At 41.5% G+C, this 20,357-nt stretch overlaps 1 protein-coding gene across 3 annotated transcripts; it reads left to right on the top strand.

Moving 5' to 3' along the window:
* The first annotated feature begins 1,200 nt into the window (after window positions 1–1,200).
* KBTBD2 (kelch repeat and BTB domain containing 2) lies at window positions 1,201–20,094 on the top strand. 3 transcript variants are annotated; one of them, XM_039523582.1, is made up of 4 exons: window positions 1,201–1,467; window positions 11,051–11,577; window positions 16,670–16,835; window positions 17,375–20,094. In XM_039523582.1, exons 2-4 carry the CDS (start codon window positions 11,408–11,410, stop codon window positions 18,908–18,910), a joined length of 1,872 nt encoding a protein of 623 aa, XP_039379516.1. In that variant the 5' UTR covers window positions 1,201–1,467; window positions 11,051–11,407; the 3' UTR covers window positions 18,911–20,094. The 3 variants fall into 3 exon arrangements, with proteins under 3 accessions (XP_039379516.1, XP_039379515.1, XP_039379517.1); XM_039523581.1 differs by having other exon boundaries at window positions 1,201–1,565; XM_039523583.1 differs by lacking the exon at window positions 1,201–1,467 and adding an exon at window positions 7,534–7,730.
* Window positions 20,095–20,357: the final 263 nt, after the last annotated feature.

Raw genomic sequence — 20,357 nt, 5'->3', positions numbered from 1 at the left:
AGGCATGGGTCTTTAAAAAATGTGGGGATTCTAACTGTCACTTGAGACACCTCAATGAATCACAGAGCACCTATCATTCTTGGCAGGGACAGTGAGAGGAAAAAGAGAAGCATGATGTGAGGAAGGAGAGATTAATTCACATGGGAAGAGAGAGAGAAATGTGGATGAATTGGAATCTCTATGGCTATGTCTACACTAGGCACCTTTTGGTGACACAGCTAAAAGGCATGCAGCGTAGCCACTATTCGTCAGCAGGACAGAGCTCTCCTGCCAACAAAAAACTTCCATCCCCAAAGAGCGGTGGTAGCTTTGTCGGCAGGAGAGCTTTTGCCGGCTCTCCTGCCAACAAAGTGCTATCCACACTAGCCCTTTTCGCCAGCAAAACTTTTTGTTGTTTGTTATTTCCACACCTCTTGAACAACAAAATTGTCATTCAGGTTCCTGTGTAGACAAAGCCTGTATCTATGTAGGGAACTTTCTCCCTAATTTTTTCACTTGTCTTCTCACCCTGTGTTGGTCAGCTCTGTATCCACTGTAGAGGCCCCAATCATAAAATGCGCTCTGTATGGGCAGGAGCTATGATTTCACTCTGCTCACACCTCCCCATTGGATTGCTCTCTCCCTTAGTTGCAGTGTTTCCAGCTGTTTTGATCACAAGTCTCAGGACGTTTTTTTAAGCCCCAACTCCTGGAGTCCTGTGATCATGCAAGACTCTCAGCTTCCCTTTCCTTTTCCAAAGTAAATAAATTGCTGGCGCTCCTCTGGGTGGAAAGGAAAGCTGGAAAATGCGAAGCCTGAAGGTTCAAATCCCAGAGGGCAGACACAGAGCACCGAACACTTATTATTTTGAAAAATTGGATGGCTTTTAAAGCCCAGCGCATCACCCTTGGGCCATCACTGTAGGTGTCTTTCCTCTTCTCTCCGGGCCACCCCAGTTATCCCTCCCCTGCTCCCCCTGCGGGTTCCCGCCTTCCCTCTGCGCATCACGGGACCGCCCGATGGGGAGCCCGGAGCCTGGCAGGCGGGAACCTCAGCGTCACGCGCTCGCTGCAGGGCTGCAGTGAGCGCTGTGTGCCGGCAGGGGGCGCCCTCCGCGCTCTCTCCGCCCTACCCCGCCCGCCGGTTTGATTTGAGCGCAGGCGCACTCGTCCCTTCTCGTGACTTCCTCCCTCCCAGCAACCCCCGCGAGGAACTGCCCGTATCTCCCTGCTTCTGCAGTCTCCCACAGCAGTCGGTTTCCGGAGGTCAACAGCGGCGTCGGTCGCCTGCGTCCCAGCCCGGCGCGCATGAGGAAACGGCGCCTGCGCGAAAGGGATGGGCGGAGGGAGTTCTCTCGCGCATGGGCACGAGGAATCGAAGGGCGGGACAGAGGGAGCGCGGCTCGAGTTCCCTGCCGCCCACATCCGAGCGCGCGCGCACGATGGCGGGGGCGCGCGCCGCCGATCTTAACGGACGTTGAGGGAGGAGGTGAGAACGAACGAGCGCGCCCGCCTCCGTCCGCTGCCCGGGTTTGTCCGGATCCTTCCCCGCGGGCGCTGAGGCTGAAGAGGAATCGGCGGCCGGAGGTTTGTCCGGGGAAATGGCGGGGGAGGGGGACGCGGCGGCGGCGGCGTTTGTCCCCCTCCCACGGCAGGAAGGAGAACGGAGACTGCGGACCTGCCGCCGCGCAGCGCCGAGCCCCCCCCCCCCTCCGCCCCCGGGCAGCGTCCGCTCCGCCGCGGCCTGTGCAGTGCGAGCGGCTCCTGGGTGCCGCGGAGTAACCGCGGGCTCTGCCCAGCGCCCTCCCCGGCCCCTCGGGCGATGCTCCCCGCGCCGCTGCCGGGTCGGCTCCGCGCGGCCTGTGGCTGGGTGCGGCCCCGGGAGTCTCGGTGTGTCCCCGCCCGGCCCTGCGGCTGCGAGGGGCACCGGAACAGTCCGGCAGTAACAGCAGCCAGCGGCGGGGGGGGGAAGTGTGTGTCCGGCCTTCGCGTGTCTGCCCCGTCTCCTGCCGCCGCTGCGCCCAGGGACGGGACCGGCCCCGCGGGGGATCCTGGCCATTAGCGGCCCAGATGTAGGGTCGCAGCGGATGGGCTCCGCGGTGCCTGCGTAACCCCCCAGCGTCGCGATGGGCCGGGCGCACCAGGGTGCGCTGCACTTGATGCCCGTGGCCCGGAAACTTTGATTTTAGAGCCTCTTGGATGTAAAGCTGTGATAGGAGCCTTTGAGGCGAAGGGCGCTTGGAGGTAATGGCGCTGCTTTCTTGTCCAGGCGGCCCTGGAGTAGGCATCACATCGAATGGCATCAATGCACAGGGCTGCTGCTGCTGCTGGCGGTGACTTCTAGCCTCCCTCAGCGCTCAAGTGTAGGATAACTTGAGGGATTACTAGTAGTTTTCAGCTTTAACTGGACTTCTGTTGATTGCTGTTTAATATAACACATTGCTTCCTTTTCTGATGTGGCTACCCAGCTTAAACATACAATATGCCTAGCACAAGATGTAGAATAGTTTTGATGTTTTCCATCATGTGCAAATTATTTCCCCATCTTAAACATTTGGCTTTTGAGTTTTCCCTTTAGCAGACAGAAAATGATTGGACACATGCACTAGCTGCTTTTGAAAAAATTGAAACTTGGTTATGATTTATAACAATATCTGTTTTTCTAATTCTTATATTTTTATAAGGTGAGCTTTTTTTTTTTTCTGCTTTGTGATATAATGAATGCCCAAAAGATTTATTTTTAAAATTTCCATTCGTCTCTTTACTTCAGAAATGTACTTGGGAAGACTCAACTGGAGAGCAAGTAGGGTTATTCCTATTCAAATGACATTAACGCTGAGAGGATATAAGGGTAAAGATCCTTACAAGAATGTTGTAGTTAAGCAGTTGGGAGATCATCGTTAAAAAGTCAGGAAATTTATACTGAATGTTAATTATCAAGAAACAGAAGCATTTGAAAATTCCATATTAAGTATTAAAATTACCTTATCTTTGCAAGTCATGTAACCTGATCTGGTCATAGAAGGCATGCTTATGGAGACACTTTAGTTCTTGTCTAAGCATACTTGGGTAATTGTTCGGTTCATGGACTCACAAGGCCCAATTTTGCAAGATGCTGAGTAGTACCCTCAGTACCTTAGAAGATTGGGCCATTAAACAAATAGCAAACTCCACTCTACTAAGGTGAGTTTTTTAATTTGGGCTGTATGACTGTGAAGAAGGCCTGAGTTGGTGCAGATGCTGTTAAATTATTTTAGCTCTTACAATCTGAAGTCATTTGTGGGGAGGGTAAGATACAGTTTTCAACCTTCTTACTTTTCCAGGACATCACTGAGGGCAAAGCTTAAGGTAATCTTAATGAATTTCTGTACTCCGATGTTTGGATTTCTTGTCTCACCACCATACTGTTTCAGACAGTTCCGGAAGTTAAGATATATGATGGAGGTTCTGGAATTGAAAACTTCATCTAGCCAAGAAGAGACTGGCTGATAATATCCTAGAGCTCAAGAAAGAGAAATTCTTTCTCTCCATTAATGATAGATCTGCTCATTAATGATAGATCTGCCAGATCTGACTAAGGACATCCCTGACTCTGTGGTGTTCAGCAGTCAGTGAAATAAGTCCCTAGACAGGTTAGATCTTGCCATGGATAAGAATGCTAAGAAGATTCACTTTTGGAGGTAGAAAGTCTCTTCCTGATGTAATCTCTGTGGCCAGTTGTCAAACTGTCAGTTTTCTCCTGTTTTCATGTTTGTGAAGATATATTTTCTCTAGTAAACTTCCTTCAGGAGGAGAAGAAAAAGACAGTGAAGAAACTGGCAACCACTGTGTAATGTCCAAGTATGTCTTAAGAGTGGTGTGTATAATATTTCAGATACTCTGGCTCATATGACATCTCAAAGTCCACCATTAGGTTTTTGGAACTCCATGTCCTCCTCCTTCAATATCAGAATCTACCTAGTGTCTTCAGATTTCAGGACTCAGTTCTACAAGGACTGATGCCATGGCAGCATCAGAACTGGCAGAGGAAAACATCTAAGGCATGGAATTGCTTCATCAATCACCTATTTCTTTTTCAGTGGCGAGGTTGCGTATTTAACATGTTGCCCAAGAGTCCAGAGCTAGTTTTAACTTCTGCTTCTCCCAATGTTCTACTTTTTGTCATGGAGATCCCTTGGCATGGTTGATTAATTTAAATGATCAATTTTAATCTTATTTAGCATTTGTATTTTTCAGGTATTTTCCTTGAAAGGTTCATTGTTATTGGTTGGTATAATTATATTAAAGCATGTTGACTTGCAACTAAATATAGCTTTTATACCAAATTTGGTGGTACTTTGTGTACTAGGAGAATTCAGTATCTATACAGGCTTATTTAAGCAGTTATGTCGCTCGACATTTATTTACATAACTCTTACATTTTGTTAGAAGATGGCAAATCACATACTTATTTACTAGATTTTTTTTGCTTATTTGTGAGCTGCATTTGGATGAAAATTGGAATTCTGTTAAAAATGGAAAACTGAAATTTATTTTAATTATCTCAGTTGTGCTGGATAATAAGAAAAACTAGCTGATCAAAACACATTTTGCTTTTAAAACTGATTTATTAAGCAGAAGAGGAGGTATTCATTGTAGTTAGTAAATTGACTGTTCCTGGTCACACTGGACCAGATTTTCAAAGGTGTCTAGGTGCCTAAATATATGGATAAGTGCTCTTGAGAAATCTCATTAGATACCTATGCATATGTTTAAGGTGCCTAGAATACCTTTAAAAATCTAGCTCTCCATGTTTTTCAAGCTATTAGAATTAGTAGATCTCATCCTCTCCCACCTGGTTTTTATTCATACATTAGAAGAGGAAAAACAAGCTTTCCTGCTCTTTCAACTCCCAATCTATTACTCAACTTTAACTGAACTTGTCCAAACAAAGAAAATATTTTCTCTGCACCTGCTACCTAAACTGAAACCAAAAGTAATAAATTCAAATATTTTTTTGTTCAACACAGCATTTGGTCCATTATAAAGATTTAAAATAACAAACACTTCTGACCTTAGTCTATGAGTCTATACATTTTCTGCAACTGACCTCTAAAGTACCTTCAGATCATTTCTGACAGTATTCAAGGTTATGTTGTTTAAGTGTTTGATAGTTTTTTCTCCCAGGTTCAACTTGTCTTCTCCCAGGTTCACCAGTCTGCCAATGTATCTTCTGCCACTGCATAGGTTTGGCTTTCAGTCATCCACCCTCAACTAGACCTTTCAGAAAGCTTACTGCTTGGCACACAACCATTTCTTTCATGGAACCTTAACCTAGTGATGTGAAAGTTAACAGACTTGACTTTTGAGTCCTTAAAAACATGATTTGTTCTGCTTGTTAAAGATATTTTAAATTAAAATATATTAGAATAGTGAGTTGTATTATTTTAATGGTTGGTTGTTTCTTTCACCATCGTCAGTGGGAATGGAAAAAGTTGTCATCTGTTCTCATTCAGACCTATAACAGAGGTGGTACTGGAGTTTCTCACCTGAATCACACTGTCGGTGTTCTCATCAAAACTTTATTTCTTAGCCAGGGTTTTAACTAGGCTCTAGACACTAAATGTCAGTAGGGCTTTGAGTTATTTGGATAGAACTAAGGCCATGTCTACACTACAAAGTTAAGTTGACTTCATGTAAGTTAGCATAGAGCCTCTGTCTTGCATGGCCACACTATGCTCATTTTGTCAGTGGAGGACTAGCGGGACTTGCATTGATGCACGGAGCACTGGACTGTGGGTAGCTATCCTATAGTGCATGTAGTTGAGTGGAATTTTGGGTTGGGCTTGCAATGGCTTATGGGACCAAAACATTGGCATGGGTGGCTATGGGAACATGATGTTAGCCTCCCATAATGTACTTTCTCCCTCCCTCCCTCCCTGAAATCAATGGCAAACAGGTATATCTCCATATATATATCTTGTAGAATTGGAAGGGACACCAAAAGGTCATTGAGTCCAGCCCCCTGCCTTCACTAGCAGGACCAAATACTGATTTTTGGCCCAGATCCCTAAGTGGCCCCCTCAAGTTTTGAACTCACAACCCTGGGTTTAGCAGGCCAATGCTCAAACCAGTGAGCTATCCTTCCCTCCCCAAAACAAACCAAGCCTTTTTCATGCCTTTTTTTCAGAAGCATGGGTTACCTCCTCTGATGCTATAGCACGATAAGCATGGGCCTCAATCAGCTGTGCAGTGGTGTTGTAAGCATTACAAACACCTTGCGCCTTATCCTGCAGTATTTACAGAGCTGATACAGGAGGCAGTGCATGGAACAATGCGATGCCATGCTAGCAGCCCTGCTAGAAGACATAGAGCGGAGCAGTTCGCAGTTGCTGGCAACAGTTGTGCATCATCTTGACACTGTTGAGTGCCGTTTTTGGGCCCAGGAAACAAGCACTGACTGGTGAGACCACATCATTATGCAGCTATGGTCTGACAAACAGTGGCTGCAGAACTCTTGAATGTGTAAGGCCACTTTCAGGAACTGTGTGAAAAGCTTTCCCCAGCCCTGAAACGCAGGAAGATTTTCAAAAGGATTAGGCTGTGCATTAAGACATACTATACATTAGCTACAGGGGTAGAAGTCTCATTACGATGATACAGCAGTAGGGGTATATTGATTTGGTGTAATGTAAGCTGTGACTTGACATGAAACGCCTTTGCTTTTTGACCCAGAACCCTGCTATCCTTTTACATCTGTTGGTGACTTCCACATTTAAGTTCACTAGAAACTTGAAAGTCTGTATCAACTTAGCAGTTCGTGTTAGTGTCTAGGAGTACAGGAAGTAGTTAGTACAACAGTTCTTCTCTTACCCTTCTCTGTCTCCTGTCTCTCTCCCCACTCCCCCACCACAAACAAAAACATCACCACACCCTGCTGTGGTATTTGAGTGACACTTAAACTATAACAGCCTTAGGTACAGATATAAATTGGCAGTCGGGAAGTTTAGGCTTGAAATTAGACAAAGGTTTCTAACCATCAGGGGAGTGAAATTCTGGAACAGCCTACCGAGGGAAACAGTGGGGGCGAAAGACCTCTCTGGCTTTAAGTTTAAGCTTGATAAGTTTATGGAGGGAATGGTTTGATAGGATAACACTATTTAGTCAATAGGTCAATAACGTGCCGCCACTGGTAATTAGTACCGAGGGTCAATGTTGGGATATTGAAAGTCTTTTTCCCGAGTGTCTGGCTGGAGAGTCTTACCCGCATGCTCGGGGTTCAGCTGATAGCCATATTTGGGGTCGGGAAGGAATTTTCCTCCAGGATAGATTGGCAGTGGCCCTGGAGGTTTTTCACCTTCCTCCGCAGCATGGGGCAGGGGTCGCTTGCTGGACGATTACCTGCTACTTGAAGTCTTTAAACCAGGATTTGGGGACTGCAACAGCTGAGTCAAGGGAGAGAATTATTTCAAGAGTGGGTGGGTCAGCTTTTGTGGCCTGCATTTTGCGGGAGGTCAGACTAGATGATCATAATGGTCCCTTCTGATCTTAAGTTCTATGATTCTATGATACATTCACAGAAATGCATGTTAATTCCAAAGTTAGTTTCTGTTGATATGTTTTAAACTTTTAATGCTATAATGTAAAGGTATGGCTATGCTGCATGCTGGTTTCAGCAGCGTGTTGCATATGTACCTGTGTAGCTCCCCTCCCCATCCATCTTCTCCCCAGTATGGTTGTAAATAGCAGTGAAGAGAATATGGCATGATTTAGGTGAGTAAAGACATGCCTGGAGGGTGTGGGTATGTATTTGAGTATGTATCCTGTGTGTGTTTCTACTTCTCCAAGTCATATCTCCTCATAATAGCAGTATAGTGTCCTACTGCTAGAGCCTTTCCCCCACCGTGGGGAAAGGATCTGCCAACTCCCTGCTGCTGGAGCCTCTCCCCATAGCAGTGAAAGACTCGGGCAGCAAAAAAAGGCCTAGCCTTTCCCAGGTCTCTGAAAGGCTCCAGCACTGAGGAACTGAGGAAATCTTTCCCTGCTACCTACCCTTTACCAGAGCCTTTCACTGACATGTAACTGCCACCAGTGGTGTATAGTGTAAACATAGCCTCAGTGTGTTACTTTTTCCAGTTATGTATCACTCATTATCAAGGTGTTACTTACAAGCAGGTACTTGAATAATGTTTCCAGCACCTAATAGCTCAAAGACTGCATTTACTTGCCAGAGTAAAAATCCTATGCCACCATGTCTCCTCTGGTTGTGTATTATCTGTTGTGTGAGAAATTTAAATTGTAACACTTTTTTGACAATCCACTCTTTATGCAAAATAAATTGCCATGCTTTTCTTATACCTCCTTTTCCTTTCTGGCTTCCTTCCACTTCTGTTTTCATTATAAAAGTTCATATCAATCCAAGTAAAGATGCACTGTGCATGTTTATTCTTTCCTTTCTCTCCTCATCCCTTTGTCTTTCCTATACTACAGTTTACCGTTTCCTTCTCATTTCTTGTAAAATGTTTGGAAAATGGAAAATTTCCAATATTTTCCCCTAGTTTTTGTTGGAAATATTTGTTTGAAGTCTTTGAAACTTTGTCTAGCTATATTTTTATCTTTCATTACTTCCCAAATCTGTTTCTTATTTTTGTCTTACCCATCAACTTCTTATCTGTACATATGTTTCACTTGGGTAAATGTATTAAATCAGATTTTATATTTACATTGCTAGTTTTTTACTGTCTTTTTATTGTATAGTTTTACAGTGGATGTCTTATATGGCTTTCTTTAGTTTCCTAATTATAAGTAGACTCTCAGATAACTTTCTAAAATTTCAGGCTTAAATACTCATCTCTGAGAGAGACAAATCCAGAGCCTCACTAAAATTCTTACTGTGAAAACAATACAAACACAAAATTGAGGATTAGCAAATAGTTTGTGCTATATTTGCAGCCGACACCACCTATGTGTATATTGAACATCCAATATAAACATGTGCTTGGGGGCTTAAAATTTGGCTCCTGATTTTGGCGTATGTCTGTAAAGTTCATGACCTAGGTTACTGAAAATCTGCATTTTTACTCTTAATGCTGAAGCACCTCTTTTTGACGTGATGAAGACTCTATGGTATCAAAAATCAGTAAAAATACAATTTTAGCCCCTGATGCACCATGCTTAACTTAACATCAGTAGAACTGTTTATATCATTAAGTGTATGGAGCATCAGGACCTTAATTCTTTGTATTTTGTATGTATGAGTTTTGTAAGATTCAAATACAACTTACCAGTTGTGGCATTTAAAAAGCAAAACAAAAACCAACCCAGCACTTAATATGTAGTCCACTAATATGTTTGAAGCACAAATTTTCAAGTTCTGCAAAGCCTCAACCTGCTTTAAAAGAATCCAGGATTGAGCAGTTCAAGCCACTTATTGTTTCCAGATTCCAAAACTCTGATTTTTAACACTAACAACTTGCTGAAGGCAATTTCTGACTGTTCACAAATAGTGATACCAACAATTGTCACTTGAGCAAGGTGGATTGATTAAAATCAAAGCAATTTAAATCACAAATTTTAATCATGATTTAAATGAGCAAGCTGAAAATCCTTTTAAACAAAGTAAGTTATCTGTAGTTAGTGAATTGAACCAGATTGTTTTTGGTCACCATGTCCGTCACGATTTTATAGTAGTAGATCTCATCCTTTCACACCTAGGTTTTTATCTATAAGCTGTAAGAGGAAAACAAGCTTTCTTGCTTTTTCATTCAAAGTGAAGAAACCAATTGGGAATTGAACTAGTCATTGAACTGAACTAGTTGAATAAATATTCACTCTGCATCTGCAGAGGAGACACTATTTCTGTCAAAAACTAGATTAGCACTTCAACTATCTTTGATTGCAGGGGATTAGTCAGTGACTTCCACCAGTTTAGTGGTTTGACTTTGTATAGCTTAGTTTTTTGTAATGACCATCTGAGCAGCTGGCTATGTATACAAACTTTCTAAGTCCAGATCTGAAAATTATAGCACTTAATGTAGTAACGAAGCATCATCTTGATATTGGAGATGCATATATTCAACCAGTGCTTTTCATTTTCAGTATTCTACCTGAAAACTGTACACATCTTCTACAATTTTAAGATTATAAGGAATTTGGAAGGCTGATACTAAGGGTATCATTAAGGTCACCTAAATACAATTACATTCTTTATGTGAAATGGTATTAACTTAGTATTTCCAGGCTCTTTAATATGAGAAGTTCTTGTGAATAATAGCATTCTTATGACTTCTTAACTGAAGTGATTCTTCCAACCTTAATTGGAATTTTTTTGCCCTGAAATACCTTTTAATAAACTTTTTTGCCTTGAACCGCTTTTTAAAACTTTTTTCTTCATATAGTGAGACACTTCTTGAAATCTAGCAAGATAAGTCAAGTGTAAAGTTAGGTGAAGCCATTTTGGAGATATGTAGTGACCCAAACAAAAATTAGAAAAAAAATAAGAAAATATATTTTAACCTCATGTCCCAAGTTCCACTTGTCCTATAGTAGATTTTTTTTTCTGAAGAGATTAGATCTGGCATGCAATATAGGTAGACAGGTGTGATTTTGTTGAAGGTTGGGTGGGATATGGGAAATATGACTAGTAATAATAGGAAGCTAGTTTCTTAACTATGGAAAGGCATCTCTAATGTTAAAATATTGATAAGTTATTTTGAAGTACATAATGCAGACAAAAGGATTTTGTTAATGCTGGGATGCAATACAAATCATAAACCTTAACTTTGTTGTCCGACTTTGATTTTCACTTCTCAGCTGTAGAGTTGTATTGACGTAAAATTTATTTTTTCTGTTCTATTTCCTAGATCTAGGATCCTTAACTTGAAGAAAAATCATGTACAAACTATTCTGCCTTTCTCTGGCTTCATTTTTAACCTTTAGATATTTTTGCACTTGTTTCAGTATCTTTCTAGATATGTGTGTGGTGTTTAAAATTGTATTTCAAATAATGTGTACTCAAGGCAACCATTTTAGGCAAGAAATTGTGCTTTTAAAAGGTACTAATTTGTGAACCAATTTTATTTTCTTGCTTGCAGCCACTGATCATGAGATGTTTCCACAAAATCTACCTCAGACCTCACTTTTGCTCATTAATGTGCTGCGCCATTTCAAATCTCAGCAGGAGCTCTGCAAACACTCTTGAAAAAGTCTTGAGAACAGATTGTGACACCAAATCAATGCGTGATGACCTAGTAGTAGGTTGAAGTCTGAAACATTCTTGATACAGCAGTCCAAGAGAACACTGCCTAATGTATTGATATAATTTCTAAAGGCTACAAACAGCTCCTGCAGTTTCTTCGTCTTGTTACGCCAGAAATATTCATTTGACCTTTCTCCTGCAGAAGGTCCTTGCCTCTCTAATCTAGTCCTGGAAATATTAATGGAATACAGTCATGTCTACTCAGGATGAAAGGCAGATCAATACCGAATATGCTGTATCCTTGCTGGAGCAGTTAAAATTGTTCTATGAACAGCAATTGCTAACTGACATAGTGTTGATTGTTGAGGGCACTGAATTCCCCTGCCATAAGATGGTTCTTGCAACATGCAGCTCTTATTTCAGGTAAGTGTTCAAATGATCATTCATTCATTCAGGTAAAGACATATTGTACTGTTTTGTAAGCAATGCTAGACGTACATAGTTAAAAATGAATGTACAGCCCAACAATTTAAAGATTTAGTGCTGGAAATCTGAAGTGAATAGCAGACCTCTTAAATATTTCAAGTAATAGTAACATTGAAAGGTCAAAGTAGGGTTTTCTAGCATCTTAGACTTATTCCAGCCAAAGACACTGCATCGCCATCCAGCATTTGGAGAAAGGAAATAACTTTTTATGATCAACAGCCCCATTCTGGGGTTAGTTCAGGCTGTGTAATGCAGTTCATTTCCTGTCTTCAGCATGTGGAACAGCTTTTTCCAGATAAGCAAGACATTTAGTATATGTTGTCCTTTCTGTTGATATGGTTCTAAAATAAGCTACAGTGAGTAGGGACTCCCCACTGAGAGGAAACAATCCCCATATCATCTTCCCCCAATACGCTCCTCATTCTCTGTGCTCCTTGAACAAGTGTCTTCTGCTCCTTTTAAATGCAGGGATTTCTGAGGAAGCTTTCAACTTCATGTTTTGAGCTGGATGATAAAAATAGGCACAGCAGAAGCCAGAACCTCTGCTTTGGGTTTCAAAGAGGGCCCCCACCAGGATGGAGGATTAAGTATTGTTTTAATCCTGAGATTCGTACTGTGCCAGTGATATCCAGTTCTTTACTGTGGGGCTAGTGAACTTTTAAATCCACTAGGTCCTGTTGTGTTTACCCTCTTAAAAAGGATTTCTCTTAGGTGCATTTGTTAGTTCTCATACTATCTTTGTGGATTTCTCCATACCAAGTTTTAGAAAGAACTAACCTATACTGGGGTTTTGGAGCAGGGCTTAGTCATGCACGTTAATGCCGCTGAAACATTTTTCTGCCTGTCTGGCCCTGGAAGTGAAAGCCTTGAAACTAGAGTCTGGAACTGATTGATAAGTTAGTAATGACCTTGGATCTTCTGTATCACTGGCTCCCAACCTGGAGGTCACAAGCATCCTTGCTTTCTTTATAGCTAGCTAGAATTGGGTTTCCCCAAACTTCTTTTCCTTTTGTAATATGGTTTCACAGTATGGAGAATATTGAAAAACCACTATTCTATACATTTGGCCCTTGAGGCAAAGATGGCAGTGATCTCTGAAGATGTGCTTCTGGAGTATTCTGTAGTGTAGGGGTTCTCATAAAATTTTTGGTGGCCTTAACGTGCGGCTGCCAACTCTTGCTGGTGGCTGGTCTGACAACTCTCTCTCTCTCTCTCTCTGTCACTGCCTCCCATGGCCCGAACTTACCAGCCTCCTGCGGAGTCCCAAGCTCCTCATGCCCTGGCCAGTCGGGAGCAGGGGAGCCACCCAGGGGAGTGCCTTGGCAACTGAATGCCGCAGCTGCTTCCACTAACGAGCTGCCTCTTATGCCATGCACACTGGCCCCACATGTCTCCAGAGGAGCTGCCCAAAGCCCCCAGTGTAAACACCAAAGTGTAGCCCATTTCACTGCCCTTGGTAACAACTATTCAGGCGTAACAACTGGGCACTGCAGGAATGAGCTGCTGCTTTGCTCCTTGCTATCTCCACCTATGCTTTGGAGGCTGTCATAGCCGCAATAAAATCTGCTGGTGATTGCTTCGCACTCTTTTTGTGGGAATCAGAGGCAGTCTCGGTGAGTTGTGAAGTGTTTGGCTCGCTCTCATACGCAGCCTGACATGGTTTTATCTTGGCTTATATTTCCTAACAAAATTGGAATATCAGATCCCAAACAACTCTAGAGGAGTGTTTTCCACTTCCCCAATGCCTATTGCTCAGATAGCTGATTTATGAAGGGGGAAAAGTGGTCTGAGAGGTTTTTTCTGTCCACTGGAACAAAGTACCGTGATATTTTTCTAAGTGATTAGGAAACAGACCCTAGTCTTGAAATTAAGATTGTCTTGAATAAAACCACCTCTAGCCTGAAAAACAAGCTTATTATCCACAGTGAAAATTACTGGTTGCAAGGGAAATGTCTTAAGGAGGCAGTATACCACCAATCTTGTCTTTCATATGTCTGTCTTTTTCCTGCATTGTACTCCTATTGTTTACTTATATCCCTTCAACTTCTAGATAAACTGTTTTACACATGCAGAATATAATTGTTTTTGTTTTGTAACTTCTGATCTTTCCTTTCCCTGAGAGCTGTTCAGTCACATGCAGGATTCAAAAAGCTTAGTTACCTAAAAGGACTAAATTTACTATCCAAAAATTGATGAGGAAGCCCTACTGCCCAGGATCTGCATATGAGAAATCTTTTTTCCCTTTCTCATAGTGAAGTTGCTGGAAAAGGAAATTACAACAAGGTGCTGTCCTTGAGACTTGCTCATGGACTCAGTTTCTGGTTGTTTAGATACTTAAAGCCCTAGAATCTCTCTGGCTTCTGAAAGATTAGGGGTTCAGTGTGGGGCTCATCACACCCCATCCATTGCCTCCTATTAGTGGAGGAGGAAAGTATTGGTAGTCCTAAATCAGTACATTTGAACATGTAGTACAGTACATTTGAACAATATTTAAATAAATTATATTCTATTATTGTTTAACAGTGTGATTAATCACACAATTATGTTTTTTAATCGCTTGACAGCCCTACTAATTGCCTCTGTCTGCTTTCAGATGGTATTTGAAACTGGCTCAGGAGTTCCAGCAATTCTAGAAATAACAAGCCATTAAATTTGGTCATCCACAAATTGTGGATGGCTAGTAATCACAAGATGCCAGTGTTGGAAACTATGAAAGCCCTCATAAAGTATTAGATTAGAATATGTAGCCAGACCTCTTTCCAAGATGTGCTTGTTTTGTATATTTGAATAGGAAGTTGGGCACTGGATATGGAAGAGTATGACATTTAGTGGTGGTGTCACTCTTTCCCTATTTTATTCTTCTTGGCTTTCATTTTAAATAGTCTCTTAAATCAGATCTTTGTAATGCAAAGGTAAGGTTGATCTAAACACTAAAGACAAGAAACAGTAACATATTCAAGTTTTCAATACTACCCTTAATGCTAAACTGTGCATAAGCAAAATTACACACTTTTGCTGTAAATACTGATTTAATAAAAGAACTCTTGTCTCATCAGCTGCTAGTGCATACAATAACAAAGCATAGCACTTGTGCTTGCAACACTTGTCAGAATTAAATTAGGCAAGTAAAGTAAGTGGTATGTATTATATATGTAAAGAAAGATACAAAATCATCCTCTTTTGTGATTGTATTTCACTTTTTTAAAACTTTAAAGCTGACCTTCCAGCCTCAGGAAGGGACTTATGCAGGTATTGATTTCTAGGGGTGGGGGGAAACAATGGCAGAAAAAATGTATGCCAGACTTCCAAATCTGAAAAGAGTCCACTGTGTTTAACAAATGGTAAAGACTTACATGGAAGGCAACTCTATCAACCCAAGAAGCACCTCTCTGTGCCCCTGACCTAACGTAAGTTCTTATGTATCCTACATAAGATGCAAAAGGTAGAGCCATATGAGTTTCTTTAAAAAAACAAAATCCGAACCCCATGTATTTTTCAGGAAGCATTTTCAGCATTTGTTTCTAGCAACTTCTGCTGGAGAATGTGTCTGTCCTTGTTGTAAGATGACAGTGTAAAATATTTCTCCATTTTTCTGGCTAAGTAAGCAACCATGTCATGTCAGTCCCTGCTTATGGTTTTAAATGTACTCCTGGGGGAATTCTGCACTACTGCACATGTACATAATTAATGAGCCATGCATATTTTTAATTTTTTTGTGGAGAAGAAAAGCTTGTGCTGAAATGTTACTGCAGTTCCGCCATTTGCCCACCAGAAGGTGCTGTGGCGATGGAACACAGCAGCAACTCCTGGCCAGCTAGGAAAGAGAGAGAGCCTGCCGCCTTTGCTGTGCCTCTCAGGACATGGGCTATGAAGAGAGTGTGGGATGCTGGTTGGGGAGGGGACGGGGGGGGTCAACAGCTCATAAGGGCTAGTGGAGGACAGACTGCGTCGGTGACTGAATGGGAGTGGAGGCACAGGGAGGTGCAGAGCTACATAGGGACAGATGGTGGCTCAGTGGGGGCACAGAGACATGGCGACAGGGAGGGGGTGCAGGAACACATAGCGACAGGTAATGGCTGAGTGGGGGACCAGAGACATGGGGAGGGCATAAGAGCCACATAGGGACAGGGGTGTGGTTGGGTGAGGGCACAGACATGGGAATGGGGGAGGGGGGATGCAGGGCCACATGGGGATGGAGAGACACGTGGATGGGGTGCAGGAACACATGTGGACAGGGGTAGATGTGCCTGACTGAATGGGAGAGGCTAAGGGTCAGCCAGGGTTTGCAGGGGAAGCTCCATAACAATCCCTCCCTGCCCCTTTTAAAAAAAAAAAACCAAAAAACAAACAAAAAAAAACCCTGTTCCATGCTTTTCCCAGTGATACCCAACAACCCTCCAAATTCACACCCAGGCTCCTTCCCAGCGATTTACTTCCTTCTCCCTCAGCTCCTCCCTTACTCCCTCAAGCCTTTGCACTGCTTCTGAGGGGTGGGGGAAATATGGTTCTCTATTGTAGTTTAAATTAATTATTACTCAGAGTTCTGTATCAATATGCCTAGTAAGAAATCTGTTTATCAAAAAACATTTTGAAATGACCAAAAAATAATTGAAACTGATGTGATTCTATTGTTGTTTTGACAAAATATAAATTTTGCAGAATTTTAAAATAGTGACCACAGAATTTTTAACTTTTTGGATTCAGAATTCCCGCGGGAGTAAAAATGGGATGGTAGTTTACATAAATATTGAGTACTATATTTTCATGTATAGAGAACACTGAAGTTACTAATATAATTTGAAAAACGTTTTTAAAACGTTTGTTAAATGCTGTGTGATCTAAGGTAAGTACTATATGAATGTAAATGGAAAATCACATTAGGAATTTTTAAAGTTTGAATGAAACTTTAAATGACAAGAAATTTTTAGGTGTCTCTCTTTTGTGGTTGGAGTGACTAAATAACAAAAGCAGTTACTTAAGTTTACAGTATGTGTCCTTGTCAGTCTTAATTTAGTATTTTTCTCTTCAGGGCCATGTTCATGAGTGGGCTAAGTGAAAGTAAACAAACACATGTACATCTGAGGAATGTGGATGCAGCCACTTTACAAATTATAATAACTTATGCATACACGGGTAACTTGGCAATAAGTGACAGCACGGTAGAACAGCTTTATGAGACTGCTTGCTTCTTACAGGTAGGAACAACATGTATATTTTGAGTAAAAATGCATGATAACTGCTCAATCTCTGTACCAAAATATCTGGTTCTAATTTTTTCCTTAAATTTCAATTACATCCCATTTCTGTCTCCTTTTTTAAAAAAGATAGAATAATTTTAAAAATTACTGTCAAGTTTGTTTATATTAGTGTGGACAGCCATTACCAGAATAATCCCACAGCCAACCTATTTATATGGTTTCTGAAGGAGTGGAATTAAACACAATTTCCATTGCTTTAATTTTGTAAGAAGCTAAGTAAAATGCACAAACAGGTAAAGGATCAAACAATTTGCATGTCAGGTAAACATGGCAATGTTTTAAAAAAAATCAAATTGTGTAGTCAAATTTCATGTATCTTTCTGGGTGGAATGACATGTTCTTGGCTCAAAAACCTGCTGTGACTAGCAGTGTCAGTGCAGTATTCCTTTTTTGGATTCTTTTCATCTTGTTTATAGGTAAAGGAATAGGTCTTTGTCTACTCTACTTAAGTGGTCTTTTTTTTTTTTGCATTACAGGTAGAAGATGTGTTACAGCGATGTCGAGAATATTTAATTAAAAAAATAAATGCAGAGAACTGTGTGCGGTTATTAAGTTTTGCTGATCTCTTCAGCTGTGAAGAGTTAAAACAAAGTGCTAAGAGAATGGTAGAGCACAAATTCACTGCTGTGTACCACCAAGATGCTTTCATGCAATTGTCACATGATCTACTGGTAGATATTTTAAGCAGTGACAACTTAAATGTGGAAAAAGAGGAGACAGTTCGTGAAGCTGCTATGTTATGGCTGGAATACAACACAGAATCACGATCACAGTATTTGTCCTCTGTTCTTAGCCAAATCAGAATTGATGCACTTTCAGAAGTAACACAGCGAGCCTGGTTTCAAGGATTACCACCTAATGATAAATCGGTGGTAGTGCAAGGATTATACAAATCTATGCCCAAATTTTTCAAACCAAGACTTGGTATGACTAAAGAGGAGATGATGATATTCATTGAAGCTGCTGCTGAAAACCCTGGTAGTCTTTACTCTTCTGTCTGTTACAGCCCCCAGGCAGAAAAAGTTTACAAGCTTTGCAATCCTCCTGCCGACTTGCATAAGGTTGGAACACTTGTAACTCCTGATAATGATATCTATATAGCAGGTGGGCAAGTTCCTCTGAAAAACACAAAAACCAATCACAGTAAAACTAGCAAACTTCAGGCTGCCTTCAGAACTGTGAATTGCTTTTACTGGTTTGATGCACAGCAAAACACTTGGTTTCCAAAGACTCCAATGCTGTTTGTTCGTATAAAGCCATCCTTGGTCTGCTGTGAAGGATACATCTATGCAATTGGAGGAGATAGTGTAGGTGGAGAACTCAACAGAAGAACTGTGGAAAGATATGATACTGAGAGAGATGAATGGACCATGGTAAGCCCATTGCCTTGTGCATGGCAGTGGAGTACAGCAGTAGCAGTTCATAACTGCATTTACGTAATGGCCCACAACTTGATGTACTGTTATTTTCCCAGGTCGGATGCTTGGATAGAAATGGCTATGAGACAAACTAGTAGATGCTTTGCTTCTGCTGCCGCTTTTGGTGACAAAATATTCTATATTGGAGGATTGCATATTGGCAGCAATTCTGGTATAAGACTCCCAACTAGCACTGTAGATGGGTCTTCCGTAACTGTGGAAGTCTACGATGTGAATAAAAATGAATGGAGGATGGCAGCTAATATCCCTGCCAAGCGGTATTCTGACCCTTGTGTTAGAGCTGTTGTAATTTCCAATTCTTTGTGTGTCTTCATACGAGAAACCCACATGAATGAGAGAGCCAAGTATGCCACCTACCAATATGATCTGGAGCTTGATCGGTGGTCTCTACGACAGCATATATCAGAACGTGTGCTCTGGGACTTAGGAAAGGACTTCCGATGCACTGTAGGAAAGCTGTATCCATCTTGCCTTGAAGAGTCCCCATGGAAACCTCCAACATATCTCTTTTCACCAGATGGGGCTGATGAGTTTGAGCTGGATGGGGAGATGGTTACCCTGCCACCCGTATAGCCCCCAAATTAGAGACTGCACACCTGCTTCTGGGCTCAGTTACCTTGAAATAGAAACTTTAAAGAAAGAACAGGACTGGAAATTGAAACATTAAACCTGTCTTTCCTAATTGTATTTTTATGCCCTACTTAGCATTTGCAGTCATTCAGTATGAATCAGTGACTTTTATAAGCAGATATGCTTCCATAATCTGAGATACTATCTGATAACTGAGAGAAACCTATATGTATATCATGAGCTTAAGCATCTGACTACTGTCTGAATTAATTTCTAGTACTATGAAGTCTTTCAGTTCAAGAAAAAACACAAAAGCAGTTATTGTTGCTAGGATGGTATGTCACAGTTCTGAAAATATCTTCCAGTTATATTTGAACTACTTCTGGATATTCTACTTTAGTGCTCGTTATATAATTTTCAGTGTGGCCTAAGTAATGGAATGTGCTGCACTTAACACCAATATCCGTATCGGTATAGTAACGCCATTTAAAAGAAAAATAAACAAATCCCATGGATCTACCTGTGGTAGGAAGGGTAGATCTTCCTTTGTATGATAACATGCAGGGCAAAATGACTGCAGGTTCAGTCAAGGTGTATTATTAAGTGCATGTATTCTATTTTCACTAACTTATACCTGTCTGTTTAGAATACAGGTCTTCCAAGCAGCTGGTGGTTTACCAGATGTGGACTTAAATTGCTGGGCTTGCAATAGGAATTGCTAGCCACTCATAGTGCGGGTCTGTGTGGAGCTTTAATCAATAAATGCCTCCACATTCTGTATTACAGTAACATTGGCTCATGTATAATACTTCCTGCTGCTGATGTATTTTTCCAATGTAAAACAAAGTTTTAGTGTGGATTAACCAGGTCTTTATTTTTTGTTAATTTAATAACAAGCATTACTGTAGTGTGATTGTGTATAGATATCCCTTAGCTATCAGGTTTTTTACCTTTTTGGGGGAGGGAGAGCGAATTGTTCAGGAATATTCTGTACGCTGTGTGCAGGAGAGCAGATGACTAGTGCTGCTCTGGCATTAATCCCAGGAACCACTAGCAGTAGCGGGGCGCCGCCAATCTAACATGAACACAGGTGCTTCATGACAACCTTACTAGCATGTTCAGCTGCATCATGTTTTGGCACTGTATTTTGAATGACATTAATTTATTAAAAAAAGACTGAATCTAAATGAGTTTTGGTGTGCTTTGTGGTGGGAAAGAGTATAGCTATGAATTTCTCTACTTTTCAGCAGTTTGCTTGGTGATAGGAAGTTAGCTTGTTTAAGGGCTGTTAAGATAAGTCATGAGACATGCATGTTTGAAAGCTGTACTTGTTCAGTGAAACTGGAAGTTCAGCTTGATGACATTTGAGATTAGTAAATTCATGTCTACTTACACCAAATTGCCATATAATGCTTATCAAATGTAAGAAGGAAAAGTTGTGTGGAACAAT

This window comes from Mauremys reevesii, linkage group 2 (assembly GCF_016161935.1).
Source record: "Mauremys reevesii isolate NIE-2019 linkage group 2, ASM1616193v1, whole genome shotgun sequence".
Classification (NCBI taxonomy): domain Eukaryota; kingdom Metazoa; phylum Chordata; order Testudines; family Geoemydidae; genus Mauremys; species Mauremys reevesii.
The sequence above is the reverse complement of the archived record's forward strand: the minus strand, read 5'-3'. Positions and strand labels throughout refer to the sequence as shown.